Source organism: Peromyscus leucopus, chromosome 2 (genome assembly GCF_004664715.2).
Source record: "Peromyscus leucopus breed LL Stock chromosome 2, UCI_PerLeu_2.1, whole genome shotgun sequence".
In the NCBI taxonomy this organism is placed as follows: Eukaryota; Metazoa; Chordata; class Mammalia; order Rodentia; family Cricetidae; genus Peromyscus; species Peromyscus leucopus.
Window position 1 is genome coordinate 90346658 of NC_051064.1, and position 20531 is coordinate 90367188.

Consider the following 20531-nt stretch of genomic DNA (forward strand, 5'->3'; position numbering starts at 1 on the left):
ACAGAGTGAGATCCAGGACAGCAAGGCCACACAGAAAAACCCATCTCAAAAAAACAAAAAACCTCTGTTTACTCGGAAGATTCCCATGCACCCTTCTAGAGCAGCCTAGTGTGAAATGACTGAAAAATGAATGTATATTACCACCATCACTTTGGTTTGTTTGTTTTTGAGAAAGAGTCTCATATAGCCCAGGCTGGCTTCATGTTTGCAATCCTCCTGCCTCAGTCTCCCAAAGGTTGGGATGCCAGGTGTGGGCCACCACACCCACTTCATAGAGGGAATGATAAATCAAATAAAATATTGAAACTAGATTAGGCACACTCATCAGCGCTTTATTCGAGTTCTGCACGTCTTCTTTGCCTGGAATAACGACAGAACAAGACCTTTTCAGGCTAGTTTAGAGACAAAGTAGGAGGGGCTTCAGGATCTGGAGCTCTGCGGGCCAGCCCAGGCCAGGGCCATGTCCACTCACAAGCCCCACAGGTCCCTACAGCACTCACAGCCACCACCCCCGTGCCTCCACAACCCCCCACCATCCTTACAGCCACACAGAGACAGCAGGGCTAGAAGCCAGCGCCAAGGCCCGGCCAGCAGTTCCTACCCCTCCCACCACTCTGCTCTACCAGCTCCTGCCCCCGCCCCTCCCCACCTGGAAGGACAGGAAGGAGGTAGATACAGGTGGAGGGTTTCAGTTCGCACTTCACTCGGCGGTGACCCTGCCTCACCACCACCTGCTCCACAATCTTTCCAAAAGAGAAGACTGGAGATCGGAAAGTCAACTTAGCTGACAGCTTCGTGCTGCTTTATTTTCCGTTCCTGGCGGAATGGGGCTTTGTTGCAATGCGAGACCGTTTGGAAAGAATAAAAGTTCATTTCCACAGAGCGTACAGCAGCTCAGGCTTGACTTACTGCGGGGACAGAAGGGAGGCTACGATCTATTCAAACTGTCCCCAAGGAGTGCTGTTTTCCTTGCCCAAAGACACAGCAAACTCCCAAGAACAGGAACTAGGCCTTTCCAACTTCTCTCCTCGCGCAGAGCAAACCCAGTTCCCTGTGTTATTTGAAACAAGCGGCAGCAGGGTGGCAGACTGGCAGAGACGTGTGCAGCTCCTGTGGATCTTCCTGGGTCCAACAGCTCAGTCTCTTTTAACTGAAGGGAAAATGCGGGGGGTGGGGGATCTCTTCTCTATTGGAGGGCTCACTCCTAGCAGGAAATTTCCTTCATTTCAGCCTCGTCCCTTCTCACCAGAACACCACAGAGACTGAGGAGGCAGTGTGCTGGGACACAAGGCAGAACTGGATTGCTACGCCAGGTGCATCAACAGTTTGGATGATGGGCCTCAGCAAGAGCAGGAAAGAACAATTCGGGGCTCAGTCTACCTCACAGGGACGCTCCCACAATGAGATGCACTGCGGTTGTAAAATCACCTTTTAAACTGAGACAGCACATAAATAAATGTAAGGGGTTGTAGGCGGAGGTGATGTTATTACGCCACTTAAGGTGAGGAGAGCCAAGAACTTCCCATTACACAGACCACAACATTCCTGCGACTCAGCAGTTCTGCCTAGTGTTTCCAGCAATCCCGGGGCGGAGGCGGCTAAAAGCAGTGTTTGGCCAGTTACCATGCCCCTCCCAGCATAGAAGCAGATATTTGCAGGGTGCACAGCAAATGCAGGTTTTCAGGGTGATGATGACTGGGAAGAAGTTGTTCACTTAAAAAAAAAAAAAATCGCCGGGCGGTGGTGGCGCACGCCTTTAATCCAGCACTCGGAGGCAGAGTCAGGCGGATTCTGTGAGTTCGAGCCAGCCTGGCTACAAGTGAGTCCAGGAAAGCGCAAAGCTACACAGAGAAACCTGTCTCGAAAAAAAAAAAAAAAAAAAAAAAAAAAAAATCAAAGTTGAAACAAAGAATAGCAAGATGTCTTTAAACAACAATTGTTGCGAAGACAAGTTTTCATTTCCTTCACCTCATAAACCGTGAGGGAGAGAAAAAGTAACCGCAGCCCAAAAGCCATTTTCTCAGACTAGCTCGTGTCTCTGCCCACTGACTGGAGCAGTGTATGAAGTATGAACACATGGGGATGTATTGGTGCGTAGATGCTGCTGGGTGTATTAGCATGGAAGGAGAGGCGTACAAATACTCGAGAAATTAAACATCAGCACCGACTCTTCTCCCACACTTCCACGCTCTCCTAGCTGATTCGCTATGTTTAATCAGGCTACGGAATAAAGCTATCAGATGGAATGGCTGCCATAATGGGATGTTATTGTGGGTGGGAGGGAGGGAGAAAGAAAAGAAGAGAAGAGAGGAGAGGAGAAGAGAAAAGAAAAGGAAAGGAAAGAGAAACCTAAGCTGTTATGGAGGTGAACAGCAATTCAATGTCTTATGTTACGTCCTGGTTTGTGGATAGCTGAACGGCTCAAATTCTGCCTTATTCTCTAAGAAGATAATGACCACAGCCTCAACCACAGATGAAATTCAAGTCTTAGCCCCATGCTCTTCTCTTTCTAAACTGCAGTCACCTGTAATAATCTCAAATAAAGTATTCTATAACCCACTAATCTAAAATAATCACTAAAGAAGTCCATTCATCCCACCTGAATGGTCACTCCAGACTGTCCACACCTGTGGACTAGTGAACCATCAAAAGAAGAGAAACCACGCGTGAAATGTGCATCGAATCCACATGCTGAGCACTAAGTCTTCCTTAGAACAGCACCACAGCTTTTCACACTCACCAAGGCCACCACCATTTTGGTTAATGCCTGGGTGTTAGTCTGCGGAGGGGTTGCTAACATCCACAGGCCTGTCCTGCCCGATGTGCTTACATCTTCAGTGCAGAGGACAGTCACATGTGCGGTGCATGTACAGATAGTCACAGGACAGGCAAATCCAAGTGGACACAGCACTCAAGATTCAAACAAGCTTTAGAAGAGCCATGCTTTTTTATGTTTTTACGTGTAACCTAAGAACTGTCCCCAGCTCAGCCAAAGCTGCAGGCTTTAAGGTGTGAGATGGAGCTGGAAGCACCAAGGGGTCTGGTGAGGGGAGGACGGTGTCAACAGATCCCACGGGCTCATGAGTTCTTTGTCACAGTTCCCACAGAAGCAGCGTGGCCATCTAGAAACTGCAGCAGGTCAAGGGAGGCTTGCTGACCGTCTCTGCTGAGAAGTCGCGCTCTGCTCATTACTGCTCTGCAGAAACTGACCGATGCTGTGAGGCTCCATGAGAACACTGCCAGGGCGGACAGAGAGCTGTCTGGCCTTGGTGACAGCATCTGAACATGAAGTGCAAGACAAGCTGGCCCCTTCCCACCCACACCGCCTCTCTCGGATGAACCTCATCCATGTGCATCCACCACTGGAGCTCAGTCCGTCCACACACAGTCCTGCCCGTTCTAAAGAGAGCAGAGGATGCAAGTATATGTCAGAAGAGGAAAGCAACTGCAAATGATAGGAAGATTAGGGCTTGGGGCCAAAGGAAAGAATCACTCTTTTTCATGATGCGTGATATCCAGAAATACACTGAAATTTCCACCCCAGTCGGCCTCCAGCTAAGAGACACAATGCAATCACACCAAGGAACTCAGGTCTGCCATCTTACAAGTGGGGCCATTACAATCAGCACTCTGAACGACCCCATGCAGGGGGCTGACCTCTGTGTGCCTCGTTTCCTCATTTGTGAATCCAGGGACAGGCAGTCGCTCTAAGTTTAAAGAGAGAAGAGGAGGAGGAGGGGAAGGAGGAAGAGGAGGAGGAAAAGGGGGAAGAGGAGGAGGAAAAGGAGGAGGAAGAAGAGGGGAGAGGAGGAGGAGGAAGAGGAGGAAGAAGAGGAGGAGGAGGAAGAGGAGGAAGAGGAGGAGGAGATTGACCAAAAGCATTGAGCCCGCACAGAAAACCTTTGAAGAAGAGTCCAGTTCTATCTTCTCCCCTAAGACAGGGAAATGATGGCACAGAGTGTACCTATAACCAATTTCCCTCCCTTCCCCAATGGACCAACCAAAACAGAAATCAGTTCTAACCTAAACCCTATACTTACAGTACTTATTGTATGCTTCTGAACTAATGAGCATATTTCTAACATTTCTCTCCTAAGAACTCAAGGTTCCGTGATTGAAGATCTAGGGCAGCACTAGTTATAAACATTTATGTGTCCCATAAAGGCTGCTCACAAAGTAGCCTGTAGCTATATAGCTGAAAAGCTCACCACAGCTCTAATGAAATAACTTGGTAATTAGGTTTTAACGGCCTCCTTTACCTACTAAAAATATCTGCTTCTGGAGTCCAAATACAGTATTTTCATCAGCATCATATCCCCAGAGCTTGGAAAAAGCTTTGCAACAAATGTGAACATTTGTGAAAAGAATGAATGAATGAAATAATGAATGAATGAATGAATGTTCTTTGGAAACTTAAAGGCAGAGTGTCCTAAATTTAGCAACCCTTCCTAATTAAATTCAAGTTGCTGCACTTAGGTATGACAAAATGTTTAAAAATAAAAACAGCAGATGTTTGATCTCTAGGTGGCAGGGATTTTTTCTTTTTTAAAAAATCCTTCATTTATTTTTACTCTGCAGGAAATCAACCAAATCTGGCACCCAAAAAGCTCATATATTATGTCAGGCTAAGTTAAGCATATTACATGTACAAAAGCCAGTTGGCGTTTAAAAGTATTTTGACTACCAGCCTCTGAATAGATCACTTCTAAAAGTCACTTTAATGTGGTTTTAAGATAGAGGGAGGAGATCGATGGCCAACTGATATGAATCAGTTCACAAAGACCAACAAGAACATGTGGGGGTCACAGGAGGAATCCAAAATCAACTTCAATGCTAACCAAATGCCCAGAGTGCATTTACCAATCCAGAAAGAAACGCTGTAGCCTCTGGTGACTTCCAGAGGGAAAAGTGGGGCACAATGACTCAGGACAGATGTTCTGAGTTCAGGATCTGTATGTGTGTGTGTATGTGTGTGTGTGACACACATACACACACACACACACACACACACACACACACACACACACACACACACGAATCAGCAGTGATTCCAATGCACAACTTGAAAAGGTCATGAAGCAGAGCTCACATTCACTATGATCTGCTACAGAGACTGGATGAAGCCACCACCACCACCAGTGGGAGGTCAAGGTCTAGGGTAAACGACACAGGCTATTTCTGAATGAAGATCACTTTACTCATCTTTAAGGTCTGAATTACCATAACAAGACAAAACAAAATGCTAGGAAGAAGGCAGCAGAGGACCTAAGACAAAACACAGTGAGCCTCCTCCTGCTGCCATTGTTCTGCTGTGGAAGTCTTGGGGAGCCCCAGGGCACACCTTGCAGTAATCGGTCAGCCAGCCATGGCACTGAGGAAGACCACAGCCTCTGCGGCAGGGAGGCAGGCAGGCGCATAGACAGAGACGTGCTGCTTTCTGCATTTACAGCACTCACCCTCGGGAAGATTCAAAAAGGGAGGGGGCGTGGGAAGAAGCCCTGCCAAGGCTGACAGGAAGCTGCTAAGAGGACAATGTCATCAATGAAACCTGCAGGTCTCTAGTGAAACTGAACGCTTTAATTTTTCCCCCAAAGCTTTCCTTAAATAAATGCTCCCAGACTTAACGAGAACCTTGCAGCCATGTCCCCCTGGCACTGCTAAACAAGCACAACATACTCACGGGCGGGCGCACAGCAGCTGAACTTCAGAGGAAAGAACAGGGTCCACTAGGAAGTCAGCCGGCCGTCTTTCCCTCTCTTCTACCACATCTTTTTAAAAGCCAACTAAAGCAAGAGCCATTCCTCAGGGTAAAAACCAACAGAGCCCTTCAACCTCGTTCCCTGGTCTCCAAAGAGACGTTCGATCGCCAGAGCCCGACAGAGAGAGAAGTAAGGAGGCATCTGACAGCCCCGGAGCCCTGCAGGGCTGAATCTAAGACCTGTCAGTTACAGTGGCGGCTACACTCACGCCGAGGCTGTGGCGGCTGCTTCCGCAGGAAGGGATGCTGGGAGATTTTTTCCCCAATCTCTGCCGCAGCCTAGTCCTGATCCATCACTGTTTAATTATCCTAGAGAAGCAGGCAAGATAGGAACAGAGGGACGGTTCATACAAACCACAGGACTTTCCAATGATTTCTCATCTGACAGAGGCATTTCCCTATCTATCGGGAGAGAGCATGGATTACTTTCTTGTTTTAAGAAAAGAGTAAGGACAAGCTGTTATTCCCGGGTATGACTTACATTTCATACCCATGGACTCTCTTAAAACCCACTCTTAAGAAACACTGAGAAGGGAAAATCAGTTTCTCTAGAGTTTTCAGTCTGGCAGGCTACTTCAGTGACAAATCTGTATCACCTAACAGTCATATCGAGGTTGTTGGAAAGGCTAATTTCCAACTGCCATTTGATAAACAGTATTTCAAGTGGGTTTGGGTTTAGAGTTGTGTTTTTTGGTTGCAGTTTTATTTTTGTGTTTTGATTGTTGAGATGGCTATAAGACACTGTGGGGGCGGGGGGGGGGGTTATTACCAAGTAAAAGAAGCTGGATTCTCCACATTGTAAGTAACTAGGAAATGAAGAAAAATAAAACCACACACAATCCCATAACCCAGAGATAATCAATGCCAGTATTTTGTAACCATTTACTTAGAATATTTTTCTCTCTCCTATATCATATGGATGGGACTTAACAATTATGTGGTTTTTTTCTTCAATAATATTGCTTTCCAAGCTATGTATTATCTTTGTGTTGTGTGACTTTTCCTGGGATGATGTGAATAAATGTCTATTCATCCCAGATAAATAAAAGGACAGAACAAAAAAATTAATTCCAACCAAGTCTTGCTTGAAATGAGTTCTCTGGGGTCACTTACAGGAGAAGACTCCAAGGCAGTCCTCCCTCACAGCTCTCCCAGCGTAGGTGAAAACTCAGGAGAGACTGTATGGAGCACTTCCTGCCCATCCTGTAGGCACCTCTTCCGAAGATGTTCTCCTCTTCCTCCAGCAACTGTTCTCTGCTTATACAACTTTATTGGGGAGCTTGGGGAATCTCCAGCCTTCATGACCGGTGCTCAGAATCAGCTTTCTGTATCTTACCAGCTCCTCTCTCCCTCGATACACAACGTCTCTTCATAAAAGGTGTAATTATTTGCCCATACACGTGACCTATGGCTAACCACCTACATTTCTTTTTAAAAACAAAAAACAAAAACATTTATTTGTTATTTGTTGGAGATGAACAATATGAGTGCCACAGAGGACATGTGGGGGTCAGAGACCAACCTGCAAGAGTTAGTTCTCTCCTTACACGATGTGGGTCTGGGATTGAACTCAAGGTCGTCAGGCTTGGCAGCAAGCACCTTTATCCACCGAGCCATCTTGCTGACCCAACCACCCAGATTTCTCATAGTGCTCACAAGCGTCAGTGCACACAATGGCAATTAATATATTTGTGTGCTTACTATGTGCTAAATGGTGTGGGGAGCAGAGCAGACACAGCTGCTGCTCTCCTGGAGCCCACGCAACAGAGAAGCTAGATATTCACCAGATGTAACCAATGCTGCACTACCAAAAAGAACTGCAGACACCCAAGAACACACCAGAGACCTGCTCTTGGGAGGGTGTGCATTGGGGGATATAGCAATCCAACAGCAAATTCTAAGTGCAGTAATTCACAACTTCACTTTTCATCATAATATCTCTCAGCTAATCTCTTTCCTACACAAAAACTTAAATGCAGATTTCAACTATATTTTGTGACTGTAATGTATATGAGAATAATTGATAAAATACATTTAATCAATTAGAATGTAATAATTAAGAAAGGACAAGAGGTAGGCTATGTACATAATTCCAGGGATCTTTTAAGTAGCCAGAGACTACAGGTTCCTAAGCATCCCCAACTTAATTGACCTGCTCAAAAGCTGAGGAAGGCTAAAGATTCCCTAAGAATGTTGGAAGAGGTGATACCTTAAATGAAGTTTTCATGGTTTTGTGTGTGTGTGCACGTGTGCATGTGCATGAGAGACAGACAGACAGACAGACTAGAAATCAACCCTAGAGCCCTGCACATGCCGGATAAGCTCTCTACCACTGAGACAGAACCCCAGCCTTTCAGACTTCAACCTTCTTTTAAATGGTCTTCTGTTTCCTCATCATGGTCACAAGTGTCATTCTTTTTTTTTCTATTGGTGCCCTGCTTAAAACATACTTCTCTCCCCTCTGAATACAGAACTGCTCGCCTCTGTTTGCTCTACTGTTTAGTATTACAAGCTACCCATCCCACACGTGTGTCTGCACCCTCCCCCCAGCAGTGCTGACACTGAGACTTGGTTGGAGGAGGATGTCAAAGGGTGTGGTGGTATGAAGGAGAGCATCCCCCACAGGCTCAGGTATCTAAACAGCTGGTCCCCAGTTGGTGGCGCTGTTTGGGGAGATCAGGAGCCTTGCTGAAGGCAGGTGGCTGGGGTGGGCTCTGAGAGTCTGCAGGCCCCACTGGCAGTTTACTCTCTGTCTTCTGCATGTGTCTGAAGATGTACCAGCATGGTCCTGCTCCAACTGTCATGCCTTTTACACCATTACGGACTTCCCCTCTGGAAGCGTAAACCAAAATAAACTCTTCCATCAGTTGCCGTGGTGTGCATGTCATCACAGCAAAAGGCACCTAAGGGAGACTAAGACTTTCTAGAACTTTCATCCATACACAACCAGCTTTGGTCAAGTCTGTCCCCGAACTAGTTTAATGCCCTATGATGTAGAGGATGTGCTCAAGAGGTGTCTGTTAAGCCTGGTGTCCTGTAAATTCATAAAACCAGTAATAGGAGAAGAAAAAGTGGAGGAGCAGGAGGAGGGAGAGGAACAGCAGCAGGAAGAGGAGGAAGGGGAGGAGGAGCGGGAGGAGGAGCAGGAGGAAGAGGAAGAAGAGGAGCAGCAGGAGGAGAAGCAGGAGAAGGAGGAGGGGGAAGAGGAGCAGAGGGAGGAGAAAGAGGAGGAGCAGGAGGAGGAACAGGGGGAGGAGAATGGGGAGGAGAAGGGGAGAAGAAGGAGGAGCAGAGGGAGGGGAAAGGGAAGGAGGAGAAAGGGGAGGAGGAGAAAGGGGAGGAGGCAGTAGTACCACCATCATTCAAAGCAGGTAGATCTCAGAAATAGGGAAATATGCAAAATTATATTCTTTTCTCTTATTTGATAAATTTAAGAGAATTATTTTCCTTTTATGAAAACACTTTTTTTTTTAAGTTTTAGAGCCATTATGGGGCTTCAAGAAAATAAGCAAAATGTCTCACATCTTGGGTGCTATAATGGTTGTATAAAAACAGCAGTGCTTTCTTAATATATATTGCGTGTTGGCTTGGCATTTATCTGTGAAGCTTTTTTATATCTAAGTTAACAAAATACTTTCAAATCAACTATTTTGTAGGTTAAAGATATGTTTTACAAGGCAGGTGGTGGTGGCGCACACCTTTAATCTCAGAATTCTGGAGGCAGAGGTAGGTGGATCTTGGAGTTCGAGGCCAGCCTGGTCTACAGAGCAAGTTCCAGGACAATTAGGAATACAAAGAGAAACCCTGTCTTGAAAAACCAAATTCCAGTACTCACATGGCAATGGAAGCTCACAACTGTCTGTAACTCCAATTCCAGAGGATCTGGCTGGCACCCTCGCACAGACATACATGCAGACAAAACATCAATGCACATAAAAATAAATAAATCTTAAAAAAAAAATAAGACAGGGTTTCTCTCTAACAGCCCTGGCTGTCCTGGAACTCACTATGTGACCAGGTTGGCTTTGAACTCCTAGAGCTCCACCTGCCTCTGCCTCGCAAGTGCTGGGATTAAAGATGTGTAACACCACCACCTGGCTGAAGTTATCTGATGGGTGATGTCATTCTGTATGCTGTGAATGTGTGTTGCTCTAATTGGTTGATAAATAAAGCTGTTTGGCCAATGGTGAGGCAGAATAAGGTTAGGCGTGACATTCCAACTAGAGAGAGAGGAAGGAGAAAGACAGAGCAGGGGAGATGCTGCCAGCCGCGGCCAGAAGAAGCAAGATGTAAAGGTACTGGTAAGCCACGAGCCATGTGGCAAAGTATAGATTAATAGAAATGGGTTAATTTAAGATATAAGAACTAGATAAGAAGAAGCCTGCCATGGCCATAGTTTAAAAATAATATTAGCTTGGGGCTAGAGAGATGGCTCAGAGGTTAAGAGCACAGCTTTCTCTTCCAAAGGTCCTGAGTTCAATTCCCAGCAACCACATGGTGGCTCACAACCATCTGTAATGAGATCTGGCCTGCAGGGATATGTGCAGACAGAACACTGTATACATAATAAATAAATAAATCTTTTAAAATAATAATAATAATAATAATAGCCTATGTACGTTTATTTGGGTCCAAGCGGCTGCGGGACTGTTGGGTGAGAGAGATTTGTCCTGACCGTGGGGCCAGGCAGGACACAGGAAAAAATTCAGCCACACTTGTTTATTTTATGTGTATGTGTGTTCTGCCTGCATGCAGAACATGCATATCCCCTAGAACTGGAGTTATAGACAACTGTGAGCTGCCATGTGGGTGCTGAGAACTGAACCCAGGTCCTCTAGAGGAGCAGCCAGTGCTCTTAACTGCTGAGCCATTGTTCCAGCCCCCTGGCCCAAACAATGCCTTAGTTCATTCAAGTGCTGCCGTGCAGAACTTCACATGCACACACTTTCAAGTATGCAAAAGCCAGGGTTAGTCTGCCAGAGCAGACAGAAAGCAAGAGCGTCTGACTGAACTGCCTGAGGGACACACCCCGGAAGGGCCTCCATCAGCACTGCGGGCAAACAGTCAGAAAGTTCTGACTACAGGGAAGGAGACAACCCCTGCTGTCTTAACATTTCCATCCTGAACAACAAAATAAAATAAACAGCATGGAAATTACTTCGCACAATAATGAAAGTTATATAAGTCCTCTAATACTTCCTCAGTTCTCAGCAACTATGAGCCCTTCTAATTCGTTAGTGGCTATTAAATCTTCAGCTTTATTAAATGTGTAAGATACATAAGACTAAACTCCACCCAGCAGAATGATGCTCAGCCAAGTGTCTCTAAGCCTTTGGGGAGTTCTACACACGCTGTTCTATGAGCACGATGAGAGAAGAAGGTGGGAGAGAGGAGGAGTCAGAGACACTGATTAACTTTCCAAACAGCAATGGTGACACACTCCAAAGGATGGAATTCTCAAGCACCTGCTTTTCAATGTTTTATTACTCATTTTTAAGTGGCTACTTTATCAAAGGGAGAAAAGGAAATGGACGGCAGTGTTGGGGAAAGGCCGCTAGAAGACAGTGTAAATTAAAAGGCAGTGAGCTCATCACTTAAGAACTGACAGGTCATTTACATAAACTTCAAATAGAAATCAAGTCAGCCAATGGTTGAGAAACAGCAGAAATGGTACCTCCAGCCCCGGGTAGTGTTCACATTGCCAGACTGGACACTACTGAATTATCTCTGTGAGCTGACAAACCCAGCCAGCCACAAATCAGCATCTTGTGAGAAGGATACACTGACCCCTTCAGTCAACTTTAAACCGTAAGAGTAGCTATCCTGCACCTGAAGCGCTCAGTGCTGGAAGGTATGATTATTTTGTGTGTATCAGTGTGTTGCCTGAATGCATGCCTGTGCGCCAGGTGTGTAGCCGGTGCCCACAAAGGCCAAAAGTGGTGGTAGAGCAGCTGGCACTGGAGTTACGGTGACTGTGTGGACGCAGGAAACTGAACCCAGGTCCCCGGAAGGGCAGTATACTCTTTAACCTCTTAACCATGTCTTGCCTGGAATTCTTTTTTAATACCTGCAAATATTATCCTTTGAGAATATTTTCTCAACAGTGCATGCTTTGGTCTGAATAGATAGATACATGGACCTACAGAATTCCTGTGTTGAAGTGGAATCCCCAGGTGACAGGGTAGAAGGCAGGGCTTCTGGAAGGCTCCACGTCGTGAATGGCCTTACTGCCCTTACAAAACCATGTGCATTTGACTAGTTTTGCCTCTTCTGCCATGTAAAGGTGAACAGAAACAGGCTTTTGCTAAAAAGCCCTGGCTCCTCACTTGGACCCACTAGGTAGCTAAAGGCACCATGAAATCCTGGCACCTTGGCCTGCATTTTATGGGCCTCCTTTATTTCCAGTCACTGCTCACCTCTGCAGGTTGGTATGATCATCACTGAAGGAGTGTCTCATGAACCCAGCCAATACGAAAAAAATAATTAAATGTTTGTTAACAATTATTTGTCAACATTTACCTTAAAATAGAAAAAATAACACATTACTATTAATTGATCAAATCAACTGAGAAAAAAAATGGCCCTATGGAAGTATGCTAATCTATAGTTTATCATTGAAAAGAGCAGGGTGAGAAAGAAAAAATGTCCATAAAGTATTTTTATTTCCATTCTAAGCTTCTTATCACCTGGCTAAAAATCCCTACCTATTTCACCTTCTCCAAGTCTGTCAAGTTCTCAGAAGTCCTTGTACATCGACACATCCATCACCACATTCATGCAGCCTCAGGACCCCATTAAACACCTATAAACTCCTGTCAGGAATAACTCAAACTTTAGCCGGGTGTTATGACATGAGAAGTCGCTGCTGAGAGCCCACAACTGTTCGGATATAAACGTGATTATGTCCCCCAGACTACTTTTAACCACCATGAAAGAAAATCTGGATTAACCACTGACTTACCCGACCTCTCAACAGATTTCTGTCCCGTTGTCCACTGTGGTTTGGAGGAAGAGCCTATCAAAGCTGCCAATGGGGGAGCAGCGGCTCCCAAGTGCCTGTCCACCCCTACTATACAATGCCAGGAATCTTCTGTCACCCAACAGCGCTCATGTCAACAGTCCCGTGAGTGTTCATACCCATGTTATGTGCTCCAGAGCTGATTTTTGGAAAATGCAAAACACTTTTTTAATTTTCATTTATCTATAGTGAGTATATGTGTGTGCAAGTCTGTGGAGGCCCAAATTACTCGGGGTCCGAGAATTTGAGCTTGCTTTACCCAGCAGGGCTGCATAAGGGGACAATTTGACCACGGGTGTGGTTACCAGGTGTTTGGAAGGGTCTGCACTTGGCTGTATCTAGCAAGGGGGAGGTCTTTTGCCTCCCCACTTGGCATTGTTATAAAAAGCCCTCTTGAATAAAGTTCTGGGCCAGTGCATTTCAATCCACGTCCTCCCGAAGCTATCCTGTGTTTCTGTCTTTCTTCTTGTCAACTAGGTCTCTCTTTCTACCTGATATTTATTTGGGCTCACACTTTGGCGGTTTACCCCTCATTATTCTGGGGTCTGTGACAAGGCAGTCCAGCTTGGCAGAGGTGCAGGGCAAAAGAAAGCCATTCACCTTGTGGTAGCCAGGGGGAAAAGGGGAAGTGGGAGACAGGGGTCTCCAAAATTCCTCCATCAGCATGCCCCAATGACCTAAAGGCTACTGTGCCCCACCTCTTACAGTCTCCCAGTCCTCTGCAAGAGCACCACGCTAAGGACAAGGCCCACAACATCAGGCATGGAGGGACACTCCAGTTCTGAATTTTAGCGGGTCCCTGTTGACCCATTAGTATGGCAAATATACTGTGCTAGTTAATAAGGGAGTAGTAGGGAAAGCCAGTGCAGAGGCTCCTCACGGGAACTCTTGGAATGTGAGACCATTTCAAAAGGAAAGGAGCTTTCCCAATCCTCACTATGATTAAAGTGGTTTGTTTTTTCTTTTTTGTCTCAGAAGCAATCAACAACAAAAACATTAAAACTGTGGACAATTTTTTTTTTTTTTTTGGTTTTTCAAGACACGGTTTCTCTGTGTAGTTTTGGTGCCTGTCCTGGATCTCACTCTGTAGACCAGGCTGGCCTCGAACTCACAGAGATCCACCCGGCTCTGCCTCCCGAGTGCTGGGATTAAAGGCGTGCAGCAGCAGCAGCAGCAGCAGCAGCAGCACCACCACCACCACCGCCGCCGCCGCCACCGCCGCCACCCAAAATAAAAATTCTAACATGAAAGTATTGGGGGGGGGGCTTTGGGGATTTAGCTCAGTGGTAGAGCGCTTGCCTAGCAAGCGCAAGGCCCTGGGTTCAATCCTCAGCTCAAAAAAAAAAAAGAAAAAGAAAAAAAGAAAGTATTCAGTACACTATAGCAAATGGTAGATTAGGATGTACATAATTTAAAGTCCGTAAGAACATATGAGTAGGCCAGGCTGGTGGTACATGCCTGTATTAACACTCTAGAGGCCAAGACAGAGAGATCAAGGGTTAGCGACCAGCCTGGGCCACAAGAGACCCTGTTTCTAAACAACAACAAAAATAAAAAGGTTCAAAGAAGTGATGCAAATGTCTTATGCTAAACAATGAGAACCAAAAGAAGTTTTAAGAACTAAAATGGGTATCACTGAAGGAGTATATGATGACTTGACCCAGGCTAGAGTCATCTGGGAGAAGAGAATCCCAATTGAGAAAATGCCCCGTAAGATCTGGCTACAGGCAAACCTATAGGGCATTTTCTTAATTAGTGACTGGTGAGGGAGGGCCCTGCCCATTGTGGGTGGTGCCATCTCTGGACCAGTGGTCCTAGGTTCTATAAGAAAGCAGGCCAGGGAGCAGCACCTCTCCATGGTCTCTGCATCAGCTCCTGCCTCCAGGTTCCTGCCCTGACTTCCTGCGGTGATGGACTGTTCCCTATAAGTGTTAGCTGAAGTAAAGCCTTTCCTCTGAAAGTTGCTTTGGTCATGAGATTTCTTGAAAGCAATAGTAACCCTAACTAGTTCATACTCTGCGGTGGTAATGCTGAAGCCTACAGTACTCACACAGGATTGGCACCCACATAATCAGGAAAAAACTATTCCGAAAATGCTGGGGATTGAAGCGTGTGTCTAGTGAAGTGTCCTAGCAAAGCCCTAACCTTCAGTGTGACAGAGTTTCAAAGTGGAGACTATGGGAGATGCTTAAAGGTCAGAAGAGTGCAGCACTCACAGTGAGATCAGCGACTCCCAAGAACTGTGCTCTGCCACCTGAAGACAGAGCAAGAAGATGAATCTGCCCAAGTGGGAAGACAGCAAGGCCTCACCAGAACCCAGCCGTGCCGGCACCTTCATCTCAGACGCCCAAGGTTCACACACCGAGTGAGACAGTACATTCCTGCTGCTTAAGCCATGCAGTACGCTGTATCACATTCTGTTACACGACCCAAGCTAGCTACCACAGCCAGGCATTTCCAGATGTGTAAACAGCAATAAACATGCCCATTCACCCCTTTTAAACCAGCAATCCTACATCTGAGTTTTTAATTGTTTCCAAATAACTCAAAGAAACTAGTCATTCAAACATGTGACAACGTTCTATATATGAAAACATACATCACTTAAACCTTTTTTAGAGCTGGAGAGATGGCTCAGCCGTTAAAAGCACTTGTTGCTCTTGCAGAAGACCCAGGTTCAATTCCCAGCACTTACACTGCTGCTCACAACTGTCCATAACTCCTGTTCCAGAAGATTCCATGTCCTCTTCTGGGCTCCGTGGGCATTGTACACATGTGGTGCACACATATATACTTGAGCAAAGCACACACACACACACACACACACACACACACACACACATGCGCGCGCCACTCTAGCTTAAACATGTAGTTAAATACTAACCAAAAGCAACAATCTATAACAAAGTTAATCATGTAAATAACATGGACAAACATTTAGAATGTTAGCAACAAACAAAATAATTTGCTGGAAAGCATTTTCTTTTATTTAACAATGCAAGAAATAAAATAGTTGAGAGTGTTAGGTAGATCCTTACGTGTAATCACATCCTAACTCTTTCGTTATAGACAAGTAACTTTTTCCAGACAGTGGCCACTACTCTCAAGAATTGAGAATGAAATATTGACATTTTATACACAAGAACCATCAATTTCTCAATATAACACTTTATTATATTATTACTTACATAGAGATGGTCTCCAAGGCATCTTCAAAGATGTCCTGGAAAGGAACAGAGACTACAGTGAGTTTCTCAAGAATGAAGAGTTTCCAATGTGAAAAGGGAGTCTATGTATGGGGAGTGGGGAGGAAAGGGATGAGCAGGGGCAGAATAACAACTCTCAGTGGATGAACCCACTCCCAGAAATCTCTGTGAATTCGAGTGAGGTTTCTTGCTCTCTATTTTTACTGGGATTGAGACTGATTAAAAACAAACACACGGCCTGCAGTCAGTCACCTGTTTCAAGGGTGTGACTTGTTGCACTCAGTTGCTTTTCCTCCTCGGTCTCAGTCAGCCCAGATGTAGAACATCTGAGTAACAGGACATGCCTGAATCAGTCTTCACTTTCTCCATGACTAACCACCTCAGCTTCCAGCAGGCCTTCATCTCAGACCTACCAGCAATCCTCTGATCCTAAGCGAGGCTTCCCACCACCAACACGCCCCTTGCTGCCAGCCAGGGACCTGCTCAGAAGCATCAACATATTCTGTCCTAGTCAGGGCTATTATTGCTGTGATGAAACACCATGACCAAAGCAACATGGGAGGAAAGGGTTGGGCTGGCTTACACTTCCATCACTACCCATCATCAAAGGAAGTCAGGACAGAAACTCACACAGGGCAGAAACCTGGAGGCAGGAGCTGACACAGAGGCTCTGAAGGAGTGCTGCTCACTGGCTTGCTCCCCAAGGCTTGCTTGGGGCCTGCTTTCTTACAAAACCCAGACTACCAATACAAGAGTGGCCCCACCCACAATGGGCCAGGCCCTCTCGCATCAATCACTAATTAAGAAAATGCCCTGCAGGCTTTCCTACAGCCCAATAGTAGAGAGGCATTTTCTCGACTGAGGAGCCCTCCTCGCTGATGAGTCTAGCTTGTGTCAAGTCGACATAAAACTAACCAGCACATATATATTCATACTCTCTCTCTCTCCCTCCCTCCCTCCCTCCCTCCCCTTTTCTCGCCCCTCTGTCCTGGATCTCACATGCACAATACATTCCACACTCACACACACATCCTCACACAGATCTCACACATGTGCAACAGTCAAAAGAGAATGAATGCCTCAGCCAGCTGTTGGGACCCCCCAGAGCTCGGTCTCGAAGCACACTTCTCTCCCCCTCCTAGCACGACCGCCATGGCCCACGCCGCCAGCACCTCTAGAAGAGCCACCTCGCTGGCCTCCCTACCTCCCATTCGATCTTCACCCAGGAGCCGCCGCCTCTGCCTTCCCTTTAATACGCACACACCATCGCCCGCTCTAGACGCTTCGGGAGCTTTCACTGTACTGAGCCCAACTCCTTCCCACAGCTTCAGAGCCCTGCCCGCCGGGCGGGCCGTCTCGGAGCCACCTCCACCCACCGGCCTCTTGGGCATTCTTTCCGCTTCAGCCCCACATCTTTCTTTTCAGCTCCTCTAAGGAGCAATGCTCCTCGGCCCAAGGCTGACTCCATCACTCCTTTCAGCTCAGAAAGTCATTTCCTCAAGGTTAGGTCTTTGATCACACTAATTAAAGTTACCAAAAAGAAATAGCAAAAGCAATCTTTATACATCAAATACTAAAACGAAAAAAAAAAAAAAAAAAAAAAAAAAAAAAAAGTTACCAAGAATAGCAACTTATCATTTCTCATCATCTGACTTTATTTCGTCCACAAGACTTAGAATCTGTAATCATCTTCCTTGTTTACTTGGCCAATAACTAATTGTAAGAAAGAGAAAAATGTCACCAAAGCGCTCCTTAGGATTTGAAGACCCTGTGAAGGGAGGAGGAAGCACCACCCTGCCTCAAGGCCTGAAACACCAGGGGCTGCCAGATGGTGAGCGGTGGCTGTGGGAATCTGAATGAGCTTACCACAAAAGCCTCCAAGAGTTCAATGCCCAGAACCCACAGAAGGCAGGCGAGAGAGGAACGCCCACGAAGGCGGTCTCTGACAGCGTGCCCTGGTATATGCCCCATGTGCGGGCGCTGCTCATACACTAACGCAGGAATCACAGGACTGTTTTGTTGCAATGATTTAAAAAGATGTGCAATACCATAGGAAAGGGAGGGAGGGTGGAGGACGTGGGGCTTGTTCAAGTCCCCTAAGAGAAGGCCATGTCCTCCTGGTAAAGCATGGCTATTTTTTTTTTTTTTTTTTTTTTTTTTTGCTTTGCTTTGGTTTTATGCTTTTTAATCAGCTCTGTTTTGTGATTTTTGGCCAAAAGAATGGGACCTGAGTTGTATCTCTAGTCCTGGATGGTGACATGCCATTCTACACTGCCCAAAGATCCCGAAGAAATACTATTTCCTCTTCCCTTTAAGAGTTAAGCCATGGGAGCCTGTCAATCACGTGGACAAGAAAAGATCCTTCAGGAAATCCGTCCATCACACCTGAAAGATGTTAAAAAGATGAGCATGCTTGATGCAGTGGGAAGGGGCTTGGACCTGCCTAGGCTCAGTGTGCCGGGCTCTGCTGACTTCCCCTTGGGAGACCTCGATTTGGGGGATGTGGGGATGTGGGGTGGCTTGGGAAAGAGGGGTGGAGGTGGGAGAAAGGAGGTGAGATCTGTGGGTGGTATGTGGAGTAGAAAATTTCTTAATAAATAAGAATTAAATAAATAATTAAATAAATAAATAAATAAATAAATAAATAAGATGAGCATGGAGCTGGAGAGATGCTGAGCTGTCAAAAGCATATGCCACTCTTGCCTAGGACCTGACTCTGGTTCTCAGCATCTACATCAGGGGCCTCACAGCCACCTGTAACTCCATCTCCAAGGGATCCAACACCCTCTTTGGGCCTCTGCGAGCACCTGGAACCCATGTGTGCACGCACCCACACAGACACACATATACACATAAATAAAAACAAATCTTGTCTTTAAAAAAGTATTTGTAAGGTGGGAGTAACAACTGTCCCCTAGTGAGATATATACTTTCCAGGCCAGAAGCAAGGCCTGGATGATGCTGCCAACAGAGCCACTGCTTCCTAAGCCTGTCTGCTGTCCCAAGCTCTAAGTGAAAAGCACAGCTCCCATCTCCTTCCCAGACACCAGCCAAAATCCTCCATCAGCCTGAATGACCATCTCGGCGTTCTCACTCTCTCAACACAACTATCCAGCTGCGTACCAACTTCCATTAGCGAGCCTGCCAGCTTCTCTGTCCTGGAACTCAACGGGCTTGACTTGCTCCTTACCCACCTTCTCCAGGCCGGCAGCTTGCCTGCCCTGGTGTGTTGTTGGTGTTTGTTTGTTTGTTTGTTTGTTTGTTTGTTTGTTTTCCCTCTCAAACGCCATCAGAACTGTTCTCTGGTTTTCTTCTGGGTCATTTTAAATTCTATTATCTAATGTAAGGATATTATTATAAAAAGTGAGTTCTAGGCCAGCAGGACTACACAGCAAAAATCTGTCTCAAAAATAAAGAAATCAAAGCAAGTCCTCTGTCTGTGAACCTGAACTGAACCACACAGCTCTTAATCAAAAGCTATAAAAGCTAATACTCCAGAGACCACCTCCAAAGCCGCACCTGTAACTGCTCCCAGCTCTGGTGGTGAACAAAATCCAGCCTTCTAGAGATCTCAAAGGCTACAAACTTAACTCTCAATCCGAGCAGACTAAAAGGAAGAAAAGAAAAAGAAAGCAGTACCATTGCGCCTCTGACTTTTATATGCTTAGGGGAACAAATGAAAGCTTTCAGTTAATAGAAATAGGCCTCAGGAAAACTCAAGTCACGTGTGGTGGCAGAGACTTGTAATCCCAGCACTCGAGAGGCTGAGCAGGAGACTAGACTACAAGACCTTATCTCAAAACACCACATTGTTTTTTCAAACAAAATTCTGATCATGAAATAGAAACATCGCCTACCTGAAGACCAGGTGTGCCTCGGACATTCAGGACTGAATCTCATTTCACACACTCTTCTAAAGCAGTCTCCTAGGGCACAGCTCCCCAGTCACTCTTCAGGAAAGTGCTCTTACTACCTATAGACCAAGTTTCCCCCGCTGACCTAAAATGTACTGTGTACACTCAGAGAGATGAAAAGCCACTGTGTCTGCTTCCTTCCTTCCTTCCTTCTTCCTTCCTTCCTTCTCCTTCAGACAATCCTTTACTACGTTGTCTAGGCAGACCTGGAACTCTGGTGCTCAAGGGATCTCCCACCAGACCCACCCTCCAGCCTCCCACGTGCTGAAACTACAAGCATTTGGCTTAAGCCCTTTGATGATCAAAACTTCATTTTTACAAATGACAAAATAATTTTTTTTAAATCACAGATGAGAAAGTGAAAATCTGGGGTTATAGGTTAAATCATTCTGGTGAAAATGACCATTTTCTATGACTATAGCTAGGCATGGTGGCACATGTATTTAGTGCCAGCACTTGGGAGGTAGAGGCAGGCGGATCTCTGTGAGTTCGAGGCCAGCCTGGGCTACCAAGTAAGTTCCAGGAAAGGCGCAAAGCTACACAGAGAAACCCTGTCTCTGAAAAAAAAAAAAAAAAAAAAAAACACAAACAAAAAAAAAGAGAACTATAAAAAAATCAAATGAGTCCATTTTTAC

General features: G+C 45.8%; 1 protein-coding gene across 4 annotated transcripts in view; it reads right to left on the reverse strand.

Moving 5' to 3' along the window:
• Window positions 1-20531, reverse strand: part of Ttc39b (tetratricopeptide repeat domain 39B) — a 108848-nt gene that overhangs the window by 64515 nt on the left and 23802 nt on the right. Inside the window, exons 1-2 of one of the 4 annotated variants that reach the window (XM_028873289.2) lie at window positions 17187-17210; window positions 15965-15999 (exon numbers count right to left, since the gene is read on the reverse strand). In XM_028873289.2, coding sequence (XP_028729122.1) covers window positions 15965-15966 — 2 coding nt within the window. In that variant the 5' untranslated portion in view covers window positions 15967-15999; window positions 17187-17210. Of the gene's footprint in view, window positions 1-5676; window positions 5995-15964; window positions 16000-17186; window positions 17211-20531 lie in introns of those variants that run through there. The other 3 variants (XM_028873288.2, XM_028873290.2, XM_028873291.2) reach the window with 3 other exon arrangements.